Consider the following 23370-nt stretch of genomic DNA (forward strand, 5'->3'; position numbering starts at 1 on the left):
TTAATGCGAAACTCAAAACTATTTTGTTTTCTTCGGCGTTTTCTATTAGATTTTATCCTAATGGCACTAAAAACTAAATGCATTTGAATTTACCTTGTTTTTTTTTATTTAAAAATTTTTTTTAATGTTTTTGTTTATATTTGAGACAGAGAGAGACAGAGCATGAGCAGGGGCGAGAGGGGGAGACACAGAATCCGAAGGAGGCTCCAGGCTCTGAGCTGTCAGCACAGAGCCCGATGTGGGGCTCGAACTCACGGAGTGTGAGATCATGACCTGAGCTGAAGTCCGACGCTCAACCGACTGAGCCACCCAGGCGCCCCATTACCTTTTTTTTTTTTTTTATGTTTATTTACTTATTTTGAGAGAGACAGACAATGTGAGTGAGGGAGGGCAGAGAGCTAGGAGACAGAGAATCCCAAGCAGGCTCTGCCCTGCCAGTGCAGAGCCTAAGGCAGGGCTCCAACCTAGGAAGCGTGAGATCATGACCTGAACCAAAACCAAGAATTGGATGCTTAACCGACTGAGCCATCCAGACACCCCCCCCCCCCCGCCATTGGTTTTTGTATGTTTATTATCTTTAGTGTTATACAGTTAGTGTAAAAATAAAATGGGTGATCCATTTTTGTTCTGGCCATGATAGAAACAAAATTACTACGCATAAGTGAGATTAGTTACAATAGAGGACAATAACAGATTTTGATGTGATTTTTCCATTAGCTGAAGTCGCAAAATAAATATAGCTTAACTTACAAGCTTACTTTTAAAAAGGACACACAAAATTGGAGTCCCTTAGCCTCCAACAAAGCCTTATTAGTGAATTAAGAGCCTTAGTCTTCAAAACGGAAACAAATTTTTTTCTATTCACACTTATTTTATTCAGAAAGGATAATGGCTTTTTTTCTAATCTAGAGACATTCATTTATTTATTTTTATTTAAAATTTTTTTTCTAGGTTTTACTTATTTAAGTACTCTCTACACTCAGTGTGGGGCTCAAACTCATGATCCCGAGGTCGACTCACATGCTCTTTTGACTGAACCAGCCAGGCACCCTGGAGAGATTTTCTTTAGTTTTTTTCCCCAATAGCTTTCAGTAATTTAAATTGTGCATGTGGCTCTGATGTTATATCATAGGAGTTGGTTCTAAAGTGAGGGAAATCTTGCTTACTGTTGTGCTCTGGTATAAAGTTAATGCATGCATGAGAATCATTCATCTGCTGCCCAATGATTCAGAATCAGAAAATAGCATTCATTTTTACTTAATTTATACATGCAAAAAAAAAAAAAAAAAAAAAAAAACACCAAAGCCCCAAATCATTTCTTAAAAACACTTATTCTTACTTCTGGGTAAGTTTGAGGGCACATTATTCCACATATGAGAGTCACACAATTTGTGCAAAGTACAAAGGCGTTTTGACTAAAAGAATGGTTTCTTTATCTGTGCACATAATACGTAGTTCAAAATTAAACACGAAGCACATGAAATTATTTTAACCATAAAAGAGAAGTGGAATTCCCTATTTTCGGGAGACAGGATACATTTCATTCTAGTTAGATATGTTTCTTTTAGGTAATAAAAATGGGCAGCATGAAATACATTTTAAGTCATAGCCAAGCCTCCTCTCCCCATAATTTTCTTTGCTATGTCCGGGATCCAAACTGTCTAACATGTTCTTTACTTCGCAACATGATGCGGCTTTTACCTTGAAGATTTATAATTTTCTCTTGAATTAGCTGAATGCTATCTTTCTGGACCCAAATGGTGGAGAAGAAGAGGAAGAGGAAGAAACTTCTCTTTCAATATTATGCTCATTTGATCATATTGTTTCTTATGTTTACAAAATTGTCCTTAACAAATTCAGCTATATTTTAGTATACAATGTAACAGCCCGCTGAACTATTTTTAACTTCAGCAGCATGGAGTACTTTGAAGGGTTGCCATCCTTTTATTGGCAAATGCTTTGTAGATAAAGAGACAACAATGTACTAACACCTTGTCTGATAAGATAACACACCTTTTTAGGGTTTAACCTGCTGTACTCAGGTTGTCCTCAGTCTCTGAAACTATCCTGTTAACGAATTACCAATGAGGCTGAATACCCAAATCCAGCAGACTCCTCCTGACGTGATACTGTTTTGGCATTTCATGCCATGGATGTGTACTTGCTAAGGGCTCTTCTTTAATTCTGAGAAATCAGTTTCTTCTTGTTTTCTGCATCTCTCTTTCCACTCCATTTCCACTGCCAAAGCAGGACCCGCTTTACCAGCCCCTTAAGCAGGAATGTAGCCCAAGGACTCACGTCCCAGCTCCAGCCAGGTCCCTGTGGCATTTCTGGGAAACCTCTTCCAGGCTTAAAGCCTCACCTTTCAAATTCAGAGCAGCTGCCCATCCCTTCCTCCTGTGTGGACACCTACCTACCTCACTCCTTCTTGGGCATCTCTCGTCTCGATATACATGTTGGCCAGTGGCATTCTCTTCCTTGTTTCATCCATCCCTGCTTCAGCAATCTTTACTTGCTTCTGGCCGTCTTATTTAAATTACAGGCAAAACTATCTAGCTATGAGCCCAGGCCAGATATGTGGGAGTAGTCCCCAACATATTCCTCTCCCTAGCTCTCTTTTCAGTCACCAACTTCTGCCAATGTCACATCTTTCATAGCCCTTTACTGTCACCATAATCATGCTGCCGTATGTGAGTATAGGTCTTTAACCCAGCTGGCCTATTAAAATAGTCTTCTATGTGTCCAACTTCCCTTCAGTCTTATTCATCCCCCTCAAGCAAATCAATCCAGTCTCTTGGCTGCCTTTAGCTATTTTTTTTTTTTTCCTAACAGGTGAACCTGACTTTGTTTTTCTATTTTACAGTAGTACTCCTGAGTTACTTATTAGATTGTGTTGCAAAATTCTGACCAGTGGTCTCTTAAATTTTGGCCTGGTGAGCTCTTTTTTTTTTTTTTTTTTTTTTCATTTATTTTTTTATTTTGAGAAAGAGAGAGAGAAAGTGTGTGTGTGCGTGTGTGTGAGCTGGCGAGGGGCAGTCAGAGAGGAAGAAAGAGAACCTCGAGCAGGCTGCACAGTGTCCGCGCAGAGCCTGATGCAGGGCTCGATCCCATGAATGGTGAGATCATGACCGGAGCTGAAATCAAGAATCAGACACTTAACGCTAACGGAGGGAGCCACCCAGGTGCCCCTGGTGTTCCTTGAAGGCAAGGACTGTGTTACATCCATTTGGTTATCAACAACTTAGTAAGTGATAAATGTTGTTGAATAATACATCCAGTCCAATCTTTCAGGCAGCGGGACAAGACCCTTCTCTGAATGCATTTTGTATGTGATCCAGAGTAACAGCATAAATCAGTGGGAGAAGAATTTTCTATGTGAACAATTTAGCCCTTTGTAAACAGAGGGTAATTAGCTCCACCCAAATGAAGTGAGAAGCAGTTTCTGTGGACATCTAAAGCAGTAGCTTTAAGCCAGTTCACATTTACTTCTTGGACCAGAGAAAAAAATAATCCAGTAATTAGGTAAGGGGTTGAGACAAGAAATTTAAGGGCTGGAAAATGGCATTTCTCTGAACTTTATGAGCAGTATTATTTACGACAAATTTTGAAATTAACCTTGTGTATACTTGTAATTTGCTACATGGAAACCACATTTGGGGTTGTGGCCCAGCATTGCAAGAGGTTTACATTCAGAACGGAGGTAGACATTTTGGATTCTAATGGTAAAAGCTTTATCCATGAAAAGAAAGAAACAATTTATTTCATACTTTGGGAGCTTTAATATTCTTTCTCTTCATCACTGTCTGCTTTAATGAAATGCATGTCAAGGTTCACCTAACAGATTCTGTTTTACTTGAGCTGTACTGTGCCCCTAGTTTCTGATGATCTCCTTCTATCAGATTTATATCAGCATTTCTCAAAGATATGTTTCCAGATACACGGGGGAAAACGGACAGAATTTCTCCATGGTCAAATAAATATGGGAAATATTATATGCCCTATTCCCTTCTGGACAGTCTCCGTGGGTATTAGCAAGTTAACGACTGAGGGTGTGTGTATGTGTGTGTGTTTGTGTCCCGTGGACGTCCTGTAGACCTGGCTGTCTGCAGAACATTCTCTGCCCATGTGAAACTGGCGTCTGCTCTGATCTCAACCATTTGTTCTGCTGATTTTTAGGGTAGATTTCCTATGAAAGCCTAGAGATTTCTACAACATTTATTGTTTGTGTTAAGTCTGATTTGTATTTCCTATTCAGTCCTGGGTTCTATTTCATTATTTTTTTTTTTTTTTACCTAGAGAACTCCACAATTTCTAGTCTAGAACCCCTGCTTAAGATCTAAACTTTTCCTTGCCCTAATAACCTAATACTGTCTGGATGAGAATAGTACACAATCAGCGTGTGTGTGTGTGTATTCATATATAACAGTAGATGTAGATATAGATATTTGCTTCTATTCTTTTAATGTTTCCATAACTTTCAAATCCCTGAGTGTTTTATGTCTTGACCAAAGCGACGCTTGGATTCTCCAATTCATGCCTTCTTATTTCATCATTATTCTACTCCTGCAGCAGACTGGTTTCCAGAAATTGTAGAGGGCTTTGCTGGCAGAGTAACTTGCTATACCTGAGTACTTTGTCGGTATCTCTCTTGGCCATTCAACTCAAGTGGTTCCCTAGACCCTTACCCTCTGTTGGGCCACTGCACCATTCTCGATTCTTTGTTTTCATCTTTTTGTTGAGAGACCAAACAGAGAGCTTAGCTTTAATTAGTGTTCTAAGCATCTGGCTTTATATTATTCTTTTGTGTATATCAAAATAAAAACTTTGCTATGGAAGTTTTGCTTAAGAAGTCTGCATCCTGTTTATAGATCCCTTTACTGGTTCCCCTAACCCCCAGTGGGAGGAAGGGGGGGGGTGGTGCTTTTTTTTTTTTTTTCTATCACGGAAGTGTTTGATTTTTTAAATAGTTATACATGTTGATTTTAAGCCACTTATGAGAATCAGATAAAGGCAGTGCTCCCCAGTTGTGATTTTCCAAGTGTTTTCATATCATTGCTGTATTTATTTTTAGAAACACAGCATTGGAATAGTGAATATGCTCGTTTAGAGATAAAGAAACTGAGGTAGAAAAGTTAAATGTTTATCAAAATGAAAGGCATGTTCCCTTGTGAACAGTGGAAATGTCCACATCAGGTCAGGCTATTAATTTCATGGTTTAAAGGAATTTCTCAAACAGTCAGAGGGAGCCAAGTGGGTCAGGGCACGGAGCCTGAGGGTCAGAGAGACCAGAGGCTTAATTATGGCTCTGTGTGACGTGGAGCAACTTAGTTAATCATTTGGAACTTGTTTTCTAGGCTGTAGGTAGGGCTCAAAAATATACATAGATGTGCATTTTGCTCAACTATGGCTTGATGTTTAATTTATCATAACTTTGTGAAGTTCTCTGCTGCATGGGGAAATAAGCCTGCACTCTTGCTTGGGGAACAGTTAGCCTTACATTGACGAGATAGGGGAGAGGATTAACAGCCGATAAACCAGAAGAGGGACAGACTGTTCATTTTATTGAAACTCCTATGAAAACAGATGAAGTCATTCAAGATTAAAAAAAGAAAAGAAGGCTCGCTGCCTTTCAAAAGGAGCCGAGAATTGTCAAAACAGAGCGAAGTGCGAGATCATTCCAAATTAGTATTGAACTGGATGTGTTTAAATTAGATTCGTGCCAGCCTGCTGCCTAGCAACCACAGTATTTGTCCTTGCCACCCCGTGGGGAGCCACAGGGCATCTAATGCAAGGGAGGACCACAAAGGCTGCTTCGCCCGATGCAGCAGCGGCGGTAAGGGAAACACGTTTCTCCAAAACGTCAAGGAATTCCTTTCAGTGCTGGCTTAATCTGGTTTCGAAAATACAGCCGATATTTCTCAAAGTGCGGGCCAATAACTGTATGCATCAGAGCCACCCGGACAAAACTGGGGCGGGATTGTCAGGGAGAAGACTGAGGGACGTGTTCCGTCCAGAGGTCAGCCTTAGTAAAGCACCCTCCGGGCACTTACTGTCAAGGTTAAGAGGCCAGAAGCCATTGCAGGGAGACAGCAAGGGTGGGGATATGCTGGCTCTGTCTCTTCCCACCTGTATGACGCCGAACACCTGCTTAATCTTTCCCTAAAAGTCTCCTCATCATTACAATGTGGCTGCTGCTGTAGCATCTGCTTATAATTACTGCAAGTAAAGAAAGGTCTTAGAAGTGTATCTGGCACGAAGAAAGTCGTCAATAAACGTTAGCTGCTATTGCCTACCGTGGTCAAGACTTTTGGCCAGCAGAATTCTCTGAGGTCATTTCTCAGTCTTAACCCAGCTTTCTGGTGACCCTTTCTTTTTATTTGCTGTCTCCAGGCTTGGGTATTCATGTTCTACCACCATCACATGGTATTTGTAACTAGGGTTTCTCTTCTTCCTACCCTATAAGTACAGGCTTCCCTTTATTTATATCCTTAAAACCAAGCAAGCTATGGCAGTTTTCACAGCTAGTGATGCAGAAAAAATTCTCAGGTTAAAAAAAAGAAAAAAGTTTCTTCCCAGGCTTCCTCTTCTTTCTTCTCTTTTCTTTTCTCTACTTTAGATCCATGCCGTTGAGAACAACACAGCGAGTCATTTACGTTACCCAGATAAATGCTCTGGTCCTGAGACGTGCAACACAAAAAGTACGGCAGATACCTGGGATCTACGGTAAAAGACACTGTACTTGACTTCTCTTTGGAGCAGTTCTTAGGAGAAAGGAGAAGCTGCGGGTGGAAGTTAGAAATGGAGGAATAACCCCAGGCTGCAAGTAGTTGAAAGGTAGGAACAAAGTTAACGGGAAGATATTTCACCCCAGGGGAAATAACAAGACACGGTCAGATTTTGTGGCCAACCTGTTCTCCACCGAAGTTGACATTCTCAGAGAACTACAGAAATAAAGGGGGTCAACCTGGCCATTTGAAGTCGTGGTACAGAAGTTCAGGAGAGCAATGACAAAACTAAAGACATCTAAAACCCCCAGAATAGCCTTAGAAGTCTCCAGTGTTGTACTCGTCTTCTTTTTAGGCTGCCTTTTCCCTGGAAAGTGGCTAAACCTGACACCTTGGCTGGATCCAGAGATTGGGGGCGGGGCTTCTGAATCATCCTGAGATTTAGGACTTAAGCTCATGGGGCCCACCATGAAGGCATACCACATAATAAAACAAGCAGGTGGGAAGAGGCAAGGGCATTAGCAGGCTGGCCACCAAATCCAAGGTCTCAAAGCCTCGGGGAGCAGACACCCAGAGCAGAGGGCTAAGAATCCCTGATTCATGTGAGAGCAAGTTTTTCACAGCTTAAAACAGACTGCTGGAAACCTGGAAATAGACAAATACCCAATGCACCCAGAAAGAGGTAAAAAGATCATGACATGAATAGTCCCTAAAATCGTGGAGATGTTTATAAATCCACAGTAGTTTTATTACAAGTGATTATGAATGGACTCTATCAGATGAACTTAACTGGCTTCTATGACAGGTAGACAAGCCCAGTGGTTGGACTCATAAAGTGAAATGCATAAGGGATTTTGATCATTCCATATGACATTTTCATTATCAAAGTCAAATTATAATAATAAAAAAAGAATCTGATATGGTCTTTAAGGCGACTTGCAACTCTCAGAATAAGGTTGGATTTTAACGTTTGGAGACAATTTTACAAGAGACACTTGGGTGGCTTCCAATTCTGACAGCATTTTAAGTTGTATTTCCACTAATTTTTTCACAAAATATTTTTTCACCACAAAAATACCCTTGTAACACAATATAGAACATATAAACTGAGATCCAATTTCCTCTCTTCCCCTTACAATCCCAAACTTGTGACATAACCAATGTTATGAGTTTATTCTACATTTTTCATACTTTTTTAAGGCTTATATAAATAAGCCATATTTATGTATATACTTACAGGTTTTATATCTTCAAGATATCATAGTGTATATTCTGCAACTTACTTTTTTCTCTTAACAACATATCATGGGCATCCAAGCTAATACATTTATTTATTTATTTATTTATTTATTTATTTATTTATTGTTTGTTTGTTTTTGAGAGAGAGAGAGAGAGAGAGAGAGAGAGAAAGTGTGGGGGAGGGCCAGAGAGAGAGGGAGACACAGAATCTGAAGCAGGCTCCAGGCTCCGAGCTGTCAGCACAGAGCCTGAGGCAGGGCTCGAACTAACGAACCGCCAGATCAAACCTGAGCTGAAGTCGGATGCTTAACCGACTGGACCACCCAGGTGCCCCCAAATTACGTACATATAAATGTATTAGCTTGGGAGAAGCTGGGTGACTCAGTCGGTTAAGCATCCGACTTCAGCTCAGGTCATGATCTCACGGTTCGTGGGTTCGAGCCCTGTGACGGGCTCTGTGCTGACAGCTCAGATCTTGGAGGCTGCTTCAGAGTCTGTGACTTCCTCTCTCTCTCTGCCCCTCCCTCACTAGCTCTCTCTCTCTCTCTCTCAAAAATAAAACATTAAAAAAAATTAAAAATAAAATAAATACATCTAATTTTTATTGGTTACATATTATTTTAAAATACAGATGTGCCAAAATTTATTCAACCCCACTCTTACCAACTGATATTACAATTTGGTCAGTGCAACAATACTTAACCCTGTAATTATACTTTTATGCTCTAGTGTTTTTTTAATAACACACATGTTACATATGTATATGCACTACTTAAAAGGTACATTAGAATTACATCTGGGGCCTGGGTGGCTCAGTCAGTAAGCTTACTTGACTCTTGGTTTCGGCCCAGGTCATGATCTCATGGTTTGTGAGTTTGAGCCCCACATGGGGCTCTGTGCTGGCAGTGACGAACTTATTTGGGATTCTCTCTCTCTCCTGTCTCTCTGCCCCTCCCTCACTCAGGCTCTTTCTCTCTCTCAAAATAAATAAATAAACTTTACAAAAAAGAATTACAGAATTACATCTCAAAGGTTACAGATATGTGAGTATTATAAACACTGTATGATAATGTTTATTTCCCATATTCCCACTGTCGCTAAATATTACTCATCTTAAAATTTTTCTTCATTCAAGTATCATACATCATATTTGTTTTAATTTACATTTTCATGACTGTAAGTGAAGCTGGCAACTTTTTGTGCCCCTCTCTTTGAACTGTGTGCTCCTGTCTTTTGCTTATATTTCCTTGTGTTATTATCTTCGTATTAATTTGTAAGAGTTTGAAAATCAGGAACGTGTGCATGTGTCACAAAAGATATAAAGAGTTGCAAATAATTGCTCTGATTAAATATTTTCTTTTGACTTCATTTATGGTACCATTAATCATATAGAAATGAAAATTTTTTATTTGCTTAAATCTGTTTCCCCTAAATTTCCACTTAAAATGTTTTCCTGTAGTTTTAATATTTTTGTTTCTAAAATTTAAATAGTTTTTATCCACTTGGAGTTAATTTTTATGTTAATGTGAGCTGGAGTCCTAACTTTATTCTCATCCAGAATGAATAACCAAGTGGTATTCATGAAATTGTCTAACCTGAGAGATATTTGAGAATTTGAAGTGCCATAATTTGTCAGTTGGTATGTAACCGTATTCACTTGGATATATTTCTAGATACCCTATTTCATTTCACGGATTTATTTTTTTTATTCCAGAATGGAATAAAATGGAAAAAGATGGAGAGCGTCACAATGTTTTTAAGCTAGCATTTTCTTTAATACCAAAGTGGGGGAAGAGAACTAGAGCTAATTTCACTCATGAATATAAAAGCAAAAACATGAAATAAAATATTCGCAATTTGAATGGAGTATTAAGGTAATAATACAATTTGAATAAGAAAGTTTACACCAGGGGCACCTGGGTGGCTCAGTCGGTTAAGCGTCCGACTTCAGCTCAGGTCACGATCTCACGGCCCGTGAGTTTGAGCCCCGCGTCGGGCTCTGGGCTGATGGCCCAGAGCCTGGAGCCTGCTTCCGGTTCTGTGTCTCCCTCTCTCTCTGCCCCTCCCCCGTTCATGCTCTGTCTCTCTCTGTCTCCAAAATAAATAAACGTTAAAAAAAAAAATTATAAAAAAAAAAAAGAAAGTTTACATCAGAAATACAAATATGGATCCTGCGGATCACAGAGCTAACTTCAAGGGGTAAGATAGCATCAGAGATACTAAAGGCCTATCCCTAAAACCAAAAGTAAGACAGGATGGGGGCCTCTGGGGGGCTCAGAGGTTAAGTCTATGACTCTTGATGTCAGTTCAAGTCATGATCTCACCGTTGTGAGATCGAGCCCTGCTTTGGGCTCTGCACTGACCACGGTGCCTGCTTAAGATTCCCCTTCTCCCTCTTCCTCTGCACCTGCACCGAATGCATTCTCTCTCTCTCTCTCAAAAAAAAAAAAAAAAAAAAAAAAAAAAAAAGATAGGATGCCCAACATGAGCATTATTATTCAATCCCTGATTTCAGGGATATCAGATAATAAAATGAGGCAAGAATTAAAAAAAAAAAACCTATACAGTTATTAGGAACTAGGACGATTTTAATTGTTTGCAGATGATATGACTACACACTTAAACATCAAATAAGAATGATAAATGGTGTCTTTCTATGTGCAAAAAAATAAAATAAAGTAAAAACGAATGCAAACAAAAATTAACATTACAAAGAACTATTAGGATAAGGAAGATTAGTGAGGTAGCCATATATATTCAAAAGCCACAGTTTTTTATTTTTTTAAATTTTTTTACATTGATTTATTTTTGAGAAACAGAGTGAGACAAAGCGCGAGCCGGGAAGGGGCAGAGAGAGAAGGAGACAGAATCTGAAGCAGGCTCCAGGCTCTGAGCAAGAGGTCAGCACAGAGCCTGACGAGGGGCTCGAACCCACAAACTGTGAGATCATGACCTGAGCCGAAGTCCCATGCTCAACCGACTGAGCCACCCAGGTGCCCCAACAGTTTTTTTATTTTATTTTTTTTTAATATCAGCCATGTAAAGCAAAAAAAGGAACTGGATTTAACAAATTCTCACATTTTCAACAAAGCTATAAACTTCTTGGAAATAAATTTAACAACAAGCTGAAGATTTTTACCCAAAAGTGCAATATTTTAGGGAAAAACATTCAAGAAAAATTGGTTGAATATTCCTGGCAAGGAATTCAGTATCATAAATGTTTCAAATCCTACCTAAGTTAACACATATTTACATATTTACTGAAGAAGGTTACTAGACCTTGTCTCAGTGATTCTGATTTTCTGGTGTAGAAAATGATTTGCCAACTCTTTTTTAAACTGTGATGTCCTACCAGATATTAAGACTTCCTCTAAGGGGGTGCCTGGGTGGCTCAGCCGGTTAAGTGTCCGACTTTGGCCCGGGTCATGATCTCACGGTTCGTGGGTTCAAGCCCTGCGTCGGGCTCTGTGCTGACAGCTCAGAGCCTGGAGCCTGCTTCAGATTCTGTGTCTCCCTCTCTCTCTGCCCCTCCCTAGCTCATGCTCGCACTCTCTCTCTCTGTCAAAAATAAATAAACTTAAAAAAAAAAAAGACTTCCTCTAAGGTGACTGTAAAAAAAATATTATGGTACTGATGTCACATATATTATTTTTATCAGTCAATGTGAAAATGGCATACTCAGATATCCTGATGTTATCTGAACCCGCACTTTTTCCTTTATTTTTTAACTCCTTAGAAGGTAGTGTAATTTAATGTAAACTTTGGGAAATAAATATGGAATTGGAAAAAAAAACTCATAAATAAGTCTATGGTAAAGGATTTGGACTGAATAGTATAACATAAAATGTGCATGATTAATACAGATTGATATAATACGTATGCTAATAAAGCTAGCTTATATTCGTACACATATGTTTGAGAGCTGAGAAAAGGTTTTGTTATTAAACTAAATCCTAATTGGGAATACACCGTTTTCTCTCAGGATTCTGTTTGGCCTGTGCTGAATTTTCTCATTGCATTTTCCGTAAAGGAAGGACAAGCTTCATTTATTCATTCAACAAATATCTTTTAAGTAGCTGCCCTAAAGCATCCCTTAGTCTGCTTAGAGGAAGGAGCAAGGTTGTAGGCCTCTCTTATATCATCAGAATGCAAACAAATGCTATACCAAAAGGTTTTTATCATAGCCACAGGGTTTTACCATTAACTATTTCCATAGTTAGTACTTGAAAAAAAATGTATCTCTTAACATAGAAACTCTGTTATCCAAAATTCTCACATACAGTGGCCTTTCCCACAAGTCAGTCTAGGTAAGCAAAATAAAATTATCCTCTGTTAAGAACACACAAATATTTCTCAATGTGACGATTTTAAGGGAAGTAAAAACAAAAGAAAAAAAAAGCCCCAAACTTGAAGAGTCACCACACAATGAAACATAATTAACAGGAGAATGGAAAGAATCTAGACATGATGAGGGCTGAAAAGGAACAGCTCATCATCGCATCTGGAATTCTCTACTGAAAAGGAGAGGAAGACAATAATAAAAGGGAGCTGTGGGGAGCCCCCCCCCCCACCCCAGGAGAAAACAGTTTATAAAGTAAAGGATGGGAAGCATCGCATTTACCTCTTTCACCAGCAAATTTTCTGCTTTGTGTTCTGCGTCTTCGGGTACCGTTGAGTACAGTGTGCGGATATCCCAAGACACGGTGGCCGTCTGGGGAGGACAATGGAAAGAAATGACGTAAGCTCTCCAACCTGGAAGCGCTGAGTAGACCACCCTACCGAGAACCCAATAGAAAAGTGCTTTAGATCTTAGCATTGGACAGTAAAAGAAGACAGAGAAATTTACATCTCTAGGAGACAGAAGCCAAACCTCCCTGAGATTGCCTCTGCCAGCATCCTTACAAGTACTGGTTTATCACAGAGGCTCATCCCATAAAGCTATTTCACTTCCCTGCAGGGAACAAAAGTTGGGGCATCTGTCTATTTTGCCTAGCTTATTTCTATTGTATCTTTTGTTGTTGTTGTGAATCCCGAGATACAGTTGAAGTGAAAGAGAAACCTTACAAAAGCGTCAGTATTTTAATCTTATTGTAAATAGTTTCTCGAGGTTCCACAAGGTAAATTTAACCCTTTTAAGAAGCTCTGAGTGTGTGTGTGTGTGTGTGTGTGTGTGTGTGTGTGTGTGTAGCCACCATTTTAGGGGTGAGGAGAAAGAAAGGATGTTCAGTAAACCTGGATCTTGAGGAAAAAGACTCATGTGTTTGGTGTCTTTATTTTTGTTAAAATAAACAAAATGTTTTCAACTTCAATGCTCAACAAACGACTTTGCAGTAAACGAACAGACATAAAAAGTAATAAGACGTCCAAAACAGGATTTCATAGATTGTCTCCTCTTTATACCACATATAGTCCTCAGCTCCATCAAGCTGGGGGAAGTATGAGACACCCTAAAAACGGTGACTTTCCATCACCAGCCACCAGCTTTCTTTAGTCTGCACTCCGTGGCTTTCCAGAAGCGTTGGGGTGACCAGTCTGTTCACATCCATGGCACCAAACAGCTGGGGTCTTTCCTTTTGTATATCCCCAAATCCACAAATGATTCATCAGAGTTTCTAAAGCACAACCGAAAGTTCCTTTGAATTGTTCTAGATGAAGGGCATTTTCCCTAGACTCATTAATGAAACAGATGAGATTCCCAAGACCCCTCCTTAGTTTTGGAGAAGACGGGTAGGAAAGGGGTCCAGGGAATGGGGTCCTCCGAGAGCACAGCTTCTGTGACAAGCTCTACCACCAAGGGCAGCATCATACCTGTTCTTCTAGTCCCAGACTCCTATTTTCTTCAAACTCTCCTTTTTCTTCGCTCTTAATATAAGCTCCATGAGGGCAAGAGCTTTGATCTCTTTTGTTCACTGCTCTAACCTCAGTGTCCGGTGGGGCATTTAAATACTTGTTTGTTGAAAGTGTTGAGTGTGTGTGAATCGGGATGTGTGGGTTCTGTGCATATGTGTGTGCGTGTCTGCGTGAGCGTGTGTGATTAGGTGTAGTGCACGAGCGTGTCTGTGCGTGTGCGTGAGGATGATGGATGATGGTGTGCTGTGTTTGCGTGTGCATACGTAGTGTCAGTGCGCGTGTGGTGTGTGCGTGTGCGGCATGTGACCACATGCATGTCGGCGCACAGGTATGCTGTGTGAGTGTGTGTGTGTGCCTTCACGTGCATAGTTTGGACGCTGCGAAAGAGGAAGAGTGTCATGTGAACCCAACAAAATCAGGGGATAAAAAATAATGAGGAAACAAAGTTCTAGATACATCCTAGGACAAAATTCAATGCTCATCCTAAAATGCAGTGTAGACGGAGCTCTCCTGATCCATGCATCTGCCCCAGGATGTCACTGCAGTTGTGTGAACAGGGTGTAGAAATTCTCTGAGGCCATGGCTACCAATCAAGCCAACTGTAGATACACCCACGTGAAGTACGATAGGGCCGATTTAGGATTAGTATTATTTAGATTTGACATTTTTGATTCCTTTTGGATTCCCTCTTTCAAGTTGCTTCTTATATGTTGTGCACTCTGTTAGAAGATAAACAGTACATAAACTCTATTGGAAGTCTGGAGTAAAAGATTAAAATCCATACCTAAATTGAGTTTTCGAGATCATTGCGGGATTTCAATGATCTGGGTGTAACTTGTTTCCTGTTTGGGTAGATAATTCTCAGATACACACCTGCTTGGTGTTTACAGGGAACATTATATATTATAATCTACTGGCAAGATCAGGAATTTTTTTCTCTAATTAAAAAAATTTTATATTTCAGTCATTATTTTAGAATACATTTTTTATACAAAAAAGCAAAATATTATTCCTATTTCTCATTATCCCATGCAGTCTCTTATTGGTTCCTTGCTTTTTAAAAAAGTAGTAACAGCTGCTCTAAAATATTCCAAGTCTGATGGAAAGCAGAGTAACACGGCTCAAATGTAAATTTCTTAGGAAGTTATACCCAGTGCCCCACTAAGATCACTGCTTTCTGGTATAATACAGTCAGGATACTGAACTGGCTTAAGAAGTTTTTTGTTTTCTTTAATGGTAAATTTCTGGATATGGACTCAGGATTCAAGTAATAATGGTCACATAGCTACTTGTAGTAAAAATAGAGTCCCAATACATAATACATACATAATGTATGAGATTGGAAATCCACTCAAGTTGGGATTTATAAAAACTTTATAATCGTGTGTATAATCACGTGTACCATGGCTATGAGTGATTCCTGATGATCTCCAGTTATGAAATCATGTTCTTTTTTTTTTTTTTTAACGTTTATTTTTGAGAGAGAAAGACACAGAGTGCGAGTGGGGGAGGGTCAGAGAGAGAGAGGGAGACACAGAATCCAAAACAGGCTCCAGGCTCTGAGCTGTCAGCACAGAGCCCGACGCGGGGCTCGAACCCACAAACGGTGAGATCAGATCTGAGCTGAAGTCGGATGCTTAACCGATTGAGCCATCCAGGCACCCCTCGTGTTGATTCTTAATAAGACAACTGGGGCTGAATCACCCTCACGTAACCATGTGTTTTAGATTTAATCTAAAACATTATTTTACAACTTGCATGGACTTACTGTACATCTAATCCCTTGCACAGAATACACAAGGTATAAGAAAAGAAATGCATATATAATGAACGCCTGTGACATGCTATTGATCTCAGCTATATTTTGTTGTGATACTGGAACATGTGGCTGAAAAAGCAGAGAGCCTCCATAAAGTATCGACTTTCAGAACTGTGGCACTTCTGCTGATGTCTTATTTCTTTAATGTGTCTCCATTGAAGCAAAAATAAATTCATCAAATAAAAAGCGAAGTATGCAGTCATATTTGTTAAGGGGATTAATATGGTTACAAAGAATTTCTTTTCTGAGAATTAGATGCTTTCAGACCACTACAAATTGCCTTGGCCACAGCAGACTTCCTGTTTGTTCTCTTTTATAAACCTTCTGGTTGACAATTAGTAGAGCTCAATTGCATGAAACGGATCTGAGACAGCACTGGAACTGAGCCGCAGTCCTCTTTTGGTGGTAGAGTTTTATAAGGGGCCTACTGTCCAGAGATTAGGCATTTGGAAACATGAACTGTCATTTTATTTTTGAAACGAGGCATGCAGGCTTGTGTTTGTAATTTCAGGTCCATGCTATTCAGACATCTTCGACGACAGCCCTGTCACTTTCTGGTTCCTTCCACTCTTTAGTGGGCAGTCTCTGTGGCTTTGTCACAGCCACCATTCTGCTGGCTAAAATGACCACAGAAGACTTCATTCTAAGCACATCACGGCCATTTCGCAATTGGCCAAAAGCCACCGGTCAAAGTCTAAAAAAAAAAAATGAGGCTGCTTTTCCTATCCTGGGCCTGAGCAAAGCTTCCTGACAGTACTATAGATCCCAGCTGCTCAAAAAAGAGAGCAAAAATGATGCTGTTTATAGTAATTAATCAGTCTGAGCTTGAGAATTCGACAAGTCTTACAGTAAAGTCTATTAACAAACATTTCCCAATACCTTCCAAGCTAAGCACGTGTTTAAAAATGATCTTCACCTAAATTTCTCAGATTAAGACACCGATACGGCCTTATATTCTAGTAGACACTTATCCTACATTAGTCACTTGAAAAACATTTTTTATCACTTTCAGAAGAGTGTTGTCATGATTTTGTTTTATTTTTTTTTAAGTACATGAGAATATCACTTTAATACCTTTGTTGTGCCCCTCTACCAATAATTCCCTCTTCGATCATTCATTTATTTTACTTTTAAAAAACATTTTTATGTTTATTTATTTTTGAGAGAGAGAAAGAGAGAGAGCACAAGTTGGGGGAGGGCAGAGAGAGAGAGACACAGAATGCGGAGCAGGCTCCGGGCTCCGGGCTGTCAGCACAGAGCCTGACGCGCGGCTCGAACTCACGAACCATGACATCATGGCCTGAGCTGAAGTTGAAGGCTTAACCAATTGAGCCACCCAGGCGTCCCTCATTCATTTATTTTTTAATATGAGTTAAGGTGATGCACAATAGACATTAGTTTCAGGCGTACAACATAGAGACTGGACAAGTCTATACATTAGGCTATGCTCACCTTAGCTACCATCTGTCACCATACTGCACTATTACAACACCACCCATCATATTCCCTATGCTGTGTCTTTTATTCCCATTACTTATTCCCTGTGCTTTAGGGGGAAGGTCCTTCTTGTTTTGCTGCAGTTAAAGTGTATGGGAAACGCACAAAAAGTGAGCAGCTCCCCATCGCTGGACAGTTGTTACCATCCAGGCAAGTCAAGCATTGAGACTTTACCTATCACAGTATTTAAGAATATAAGTAGGGAAGTGCCTGGTGGCCTAGTCGATTGAGTGTCCGACTTCAGCTCAGGTCACGATCTCACGGTTGGTGGGTTCGAGCCCCGCGTCGGGCTCTGTGCTGACAGCTCAGAGCCTGGAGCCTGCTTCGGATTCTGTGTCTCCCTCTCATTCTGCCCCTTCCCACCTCATGCTCTCTTTCTTACTCTCCCTCTCCCTCTCTCCCTCTCCCTCTCCCTCTCTCAAAAAGTAAATAAACATTGAAAAGTAAAAAAAAAAAAAAAAAAAAAAAGAATATAAGTAGGGAAGTTTGGAGACCTGGTTCTAGGTTTTGTTTTGTTTTTTTTTTTACCCTTGGATTAGCTAACCGCTGAGCAAGTCACTTCCCTTCTTTTTCTGTGATTTATTTTCCAGGCTCCACAACGTGTCTTGCCTCCTCTCTGGAGGAAGTTAGGACGAAACATTTTACATATGCAAGAATGTGAGCACTCACAGAACACCGTGCTCCAACAACATCCTTATCGCACCAGGACCTCCCCTTGGCAAGGACTCAGAGGCTGTGGTCTGAGTTCTCTTTCCAAGGAGGCACAGGGAAGAAGCCTGCTTGGTGTGAGGTCTGCAGACACGGCCCCGTGGCAAGCAATGGCCTAAGACACAAGCCAACCCGCCACACATCATTCCGTATGCTTGCTCACATTTCTTCTTCTGCTCCAGACATATTCCTGCACTAGCCTTATTGTGCGGTCTCTTCCTCCTCTTGGAAAGTCTTTTCCTCCCCTCCCCTCCCCTCCCCTCCCCTCTCCTCCCCTCCCCTCTCCTCTCCTTTACTTTCCTCACTCTTTCTTAACCTCAGGCTTAGTATAGGTGCCAGCTCTGAAAATCTTCTCTAATTCATCCAGTGCACATTTTCCCGTCTCTGAACTATAAAATTTACTGTCTGTATCATATGTGAAGTCCACAGCTCAACTGTAGAATATTTTAGACCCAAAAGCTCTGCTGGTGATGAATTCAGCCAATATATATGTATATATTGCTGGTCTGTAAGCAAGCCACATCAAATCTGCTTTGGGAATAAAATAAAACAATATATGAAATATTTTCCCATGTTTTGTATTGTTTTTTAATTTGTTCCTTTTATTTAAAACATTGTTTCTGAGTTTATTTATTTTGGGAGAGAGAAAGCACAAGCAGGGGAGGGACAGAGAGAGAGGGAGAGAGAGAGAATCCCGAGCAGGCTCTGCATTGCCAGCACTGAGTCTGATGCAGGGCTGGAACTCGCAAGTGTTGTTGGGATATAATTGACATGCCATAAGGTTCACCCTTTTAAATGTTTATTTACTCTGAAAGAGAGAGAAGGGGCAGAAGGAGAGGGAGAAAGAGAATCCCAAGTGCCTCCACGTTCAGCATGGAGCCCTATGTGGGGCTCTATTTCACAACTGTGAGATTACAACCAGAGCCGAAATCAAGACTCAGATGCTTAACTGACTGAGCCACCCAGGTGCCCTAAATTCACCCTTTTAACGTGTAGAGTTCAGTGGTTTCATATATATTCACAGGGCTGTGCGACCATCATCATGATTTGATTTTAGAGTATTTTCATTATCCCCAAAAGAAACCCCATTATTTACTAGCAATTACTTCCCCTTCGTCTTTCTCCTGAGCCCTTGGCAGCTATTAACTTTCTTTCTCTCTGGATTCGCCTATTCTGGATATTTCATGCAATTGGAATCGTACCATATGTGCTCTTTTGTATTCGACTTCTTTGACTTAGCATAATGGCTTCAAGTTTCGTCCACGTTAGAGTGTGAACCAGTCTTTAATTTTTTTTTAATGGCTGAGTAATACTCCGTTGTGTGGACATACCACACTATATTTATTCATTCATCAGTTGATGGACATATATATGCATTGTTTCCCCCTTGCGGTCTTATAAATAATGGTGCTATGAATATTCATGTATTAGTCTTTACGTGTACTTTATGTGTATATGTTCCTAGTTCGATCAAGCCCAGAGAAGTCCTCACATATTCTTACTGAACCACTCTAGAATTCTTCACTACCATACCACTTTTCTAATGTCACCCATTGTGGGATTCAAGGAGTTAAAACTTCCCCGAAGCATGCACCTTATTTTTCTAAGAAGCAGCTGGCCAAAAGCATGCTGGGTAGACAGAAATGCTAACAGCAAGTCAAAGTGCTCATGTTTGATTTCTGTCCTCACAGTTGCTCTACATCCTTGAACAAGAGCCTTTTGCAAATCTCAGCCTCATTAGCTTAGAAACGGGAGGAATATTAGAATTTAGAAATAACCTAGTTCGACAAAGACTATTACTTAGCTTTTAAATGGCAATTACAGTGTTCTGGTAAGAATGCTGTAAGCCATTTAAAGCCTGCTTTTCAGGCTCAGAAGCCGAGCATTAAAAAAGAGATTGAGAGTCCTACAAAATGTTAAGCTGGGTCTCAATACGAGAAACAAGAAGAAGAAGAAGAAGGAGAAAAAACACAACACAGGACCTTTCTGCTTTTCATTTTAAAAGATTTGAAGGCCCTTCTACTTCCTGTCACCAATATGACCCATGTGGTTTGAGTACGGAAGTCCCCCCACACAGTTGCTTTTTATAGTTAAAAACATATTGTGAAAAGGACAAGCCATTGGTATGTTAAGAACTCACAATTCACTGGGTCATGACAGTAAGCCAACGAGCCCTGCGGGTGGCACTGGGGAGCCCTGAGACACTAATTCGGAACCAGTGAGATGAAGAGGAGATTTGAGGGGATCATGTAACTCTCTTGGCCCGCTGTCTCACGTGCGCAACATAGACCTCGGACTTTGAAAATGGCACTGCCTGGGGTCAAAGGCGTAACCTCCCAAGCGTCAGCAAGGCTTCTTGTTCTTATCTGCACCCTTGATATATGCAGCTTACTTTCCAGAAGGCGGGCCATGAAGCCGGGTTGACATAGAGCAGTTTGTCCAGCATGGGCGGTATTGTGTGTGATCGCGCGGCCTTCCACGGCGGGCTACTTTTCAGACCTCTGAACTTCCTCATGGAAGGTTTTCTACAGCCAGAAGTGATTCCACCGCAGCCTGTCTGTATCTGTTACTCAGCAAGATACTCATTTCTGGCTTTCTCATGTTTTGTTCTCCTATTTTTATTTTATTTTTTTTTTGTTTAATCGGTCTCCCCTCACACTGAATCACTCCACGTTATGATTCATTGTGCCCTTGAAACTGTTCGTTAGCTCCTGTGTTCCTTCCTTCCTCCCCTTGCCTGTGTCACGAAGCCACAATTTGGTGACTAAGTGCTTCGCTTTTTGGTCTCGAGTTTCTAGCACGACGTGCTTCCAAAAGAAAGGGGAGAAAAGCAAGAGTAGCCAATCCAATGAGTGAAGGAGCTCATGTTTTTGCAATGAATGCGTTAACACATGCATCTAGACTGCTTACTCTTAGTGATTCATTAGGATGCAAATAGTTCTGAAGATCACACTGAACACACTGCCTGCTCCCAGAACCCACGCACTTGACGTGCCAAGATACAGCAAAATGCCTCTACCACAGCCCCTTAACCAGGAAGAAGAGGATTTTGGATCAAGGTTCAGTAATCTTCGCTGAACGCCCGCGAGCCCGACACCGTTGGGTACTTGAAACACAGGTACATACTGATTTCTCCCATGCCTAGGAACAGAAAGCAAGCATGTGAAGGGTTACACAGAGGAAATTAGGCTTTGTTGATGGTGGCTATGTGGCAGGCACTGTACCAGACAGAATGAGCCCCTGCAGGAGGGGACCATGACCTTAGTGCTGTTTCCTTACGGGGATATATTGTCTTGTGTCGAAGAGGAAAGTGATCATACTAATAATGATCACTTTCCTCATCATCAAGCAAAGCCAACTCCTTCAACCTCTTTCTTCTCAAATTTCGTCTCACAATGGACTTCTGGTTCCCACAGGTATTCAAAGGATTCCAGTTATGTTTGAAAATAATGACCTACATGTTTCTGAATGATAATTCATGAAATAAATATTCATTTTCCACCTGCTTTGTGCCAAGGGCTACTCTAGTTGCTGGAAGTCTCCCAGTGATCAAAAAAGACATCCCTGTCCTGCTAGAGGGTATGCCCTAATGGCGAGGAACAATCGACAGAGGAGAGAAAAAAGCAAACTGAAGTCTTTCCAGATGGTGATAACTGCTATAAAGACAAGCAATCAGAGGTGCCTGGGTGGCTCAGTTCGTCAAGGGTCTGACTTCGGCTCGGGTCATGATCTCACGGTTCGTTGAGCTGTGCTAACAGCTCAGAGCCTGGAGCCTGCTTGGATTCTGTGTCTCCCTCTCTCTCTCTGCCCCTCCCTCTACTTGCACCCTGTCTCTCCCTCAAAAATAAAATAAAACATTAAAAAAAAAAAAGGCAAGTAATCAGGATGATGTGACAGAGTGACACAGCATGGCTGGGATCATGGATGGTTCTTTGGAGAGGCAGCATCCGAACCGAAGTGAATGAAAAACAGGGACAGGTTGTACCAAGAGCAGACTTGCCCTGACAGGGGGGATGAGCTTGGCAAGTTCAAGGAGCAGAGAAAATGCTAGGTATCCACGCAGTGACCAAGAGAAACAGGACAAGGAGATTAGGGCACAGGGGTCATCAGGCACCAGGTGACGGGGACAGTGGTGAGAAGCTGGTTTGGACTCTGAAGGCTGTGGGAAACCACTGGAAAGTTTGAACCAGGGCTGTGGTATTCACTGTCTGACTTGTATTTCCAAAGCTTCCTTTAAATGAGTGCATAGGAGGAAGCAGGAAGACTGGTTAAAGGCCACTTTTGGGCATCGAGGCAAAAAAGGATGTGATGGTGTGGGCCAGCAACTGAATAGGCAGAAAAACTGCAGGAATCCTGCCTTGGTGAAAAACAATCTCCTTTAAGGTGCATCAAGTAGCAGTTGAAGCCCCTGTTTCTCGAAATTTCTTCACCCTAAGAAGCCAGCATTCTTCATCAACTTTATGTTTCATCCATATTAGGGCGCACACTCCTTAACTAGACCGATTTGGCTTTTCTTGTCAGCCTCGCTTGTCTGGGAAATGCTGTTCTATATTCAGCGCCTCGTGGGTGCTGAATAAATATTGATTAAACAAACCAAGTAATGAATCATGTCTGCTGCAAGTGCGGGTGCTTGGTAAGGTGGAAAGACGGAAGCTCGCTGGATTCTCCTGGCCTTAGGGCACAGCTGGGCTCAGGGCATTTGGAGCAGGGGCGGTGGGAAGTTGGGAGCCACCCCACTCCTTCCAGTCTGTCATGCCCGGGGATGGGGGTGGTCACTCTATTGGCCCGTCCCACTGGGTGAGCGGAGACGGTCCACGCTCATCCCGGAGAATCCTTACTCATCGCTCAAGGATGAGCCTGGAAAATGGTACTCCGGCTGGGGGCACGGGGGCTTCCTGTTGGCGGGCAACACCCCTGAAATGGGACATGAGCTGTGGATGCAGTGGACGGGGGCAGAGGGCACTGAGAGAAGGGTCTCACTCTACAGAGGGGGAGGTGAGAAACCTCCCAAATGCACACAGTTCTGCTTGTTATGGCAGGGCCGCCCCAACTTTTTCTGTAAAGGGCCAGATAATACATCTTTCAGGGCCCTCTACCTCTGCTGCAATCCTGCCGAGTGTCACAAACGCAGCCACTGACAGTGGGTAAAAGAAGGCGCATCACCGTGCTGTTCAAATACAACTTCACTTACAGGTACCAAAACCTGAACTTCATAGCATTTTCATGGGTTACAAAATATTCTTCTTTTTTTCCTTCAATGATTTAGCCAGTTTTGTGTAGGAAAAAAAGGTAGGATAAAAAAACAACATAAAAATCATTCTTTGTTCATGGTGGGCCAGACAAAAACAGGCGGCAGGCCACCCATGAGTCATGGCTTGTCAACCCCGACTCTGTAGAGGAGAAAAGAAGGAAGAAAATCTATCTGAATTTTGTTCAAAAACTGACAATTGAGGGGCACCTGGGTGGCTCAGGCGGTTGAGCATCTGACTTCGGCTCAGGTCATGATCTTGGCGGTTTGTGAGTTCGAGCCCC

General features: G+C 41.3%; 1 protein-coding gene across 15 annotated transcripts in view; it reads right to left on the reverse strand.

The window, feature by feature from the left end:
• DOCK10 (dedicator of cytokinesis 10) overlaps positions 1-23370 on the reverse strand; it is a 272646-nt gene that overhangs the window by 130893 nt on the left and 118383 nt on the right. For all 15 annotated transcript variants that reach the window (XM_045481485.1, XM_045481482.1, XM_045481484.1 and 12 more), the window contains exon 3: positions 12586-12675. In XM_045481485.1, the coding sequence (XP_045337441.1) occupies positions 12586-12675 (90 nt within the window). The remainder of the gene's footprint in view (positions 1-12585; positions 12676-23370) is intronic.

Source organism: Leopardus geoffroyi, chromosome C1 (genome assembly GCF_018350155.1).
Source record: "Leopardus geoffroyi isolate Oge1 chromosome C1, O.geoffroyi_Oge1_pat1.0, whole genome shotgun sequence".
NCBI lineage: Eukaryota > Metazoa > Chordata > Mammalia > Carnivora > Felidae > Leopardus > Leopardus geoffroyi.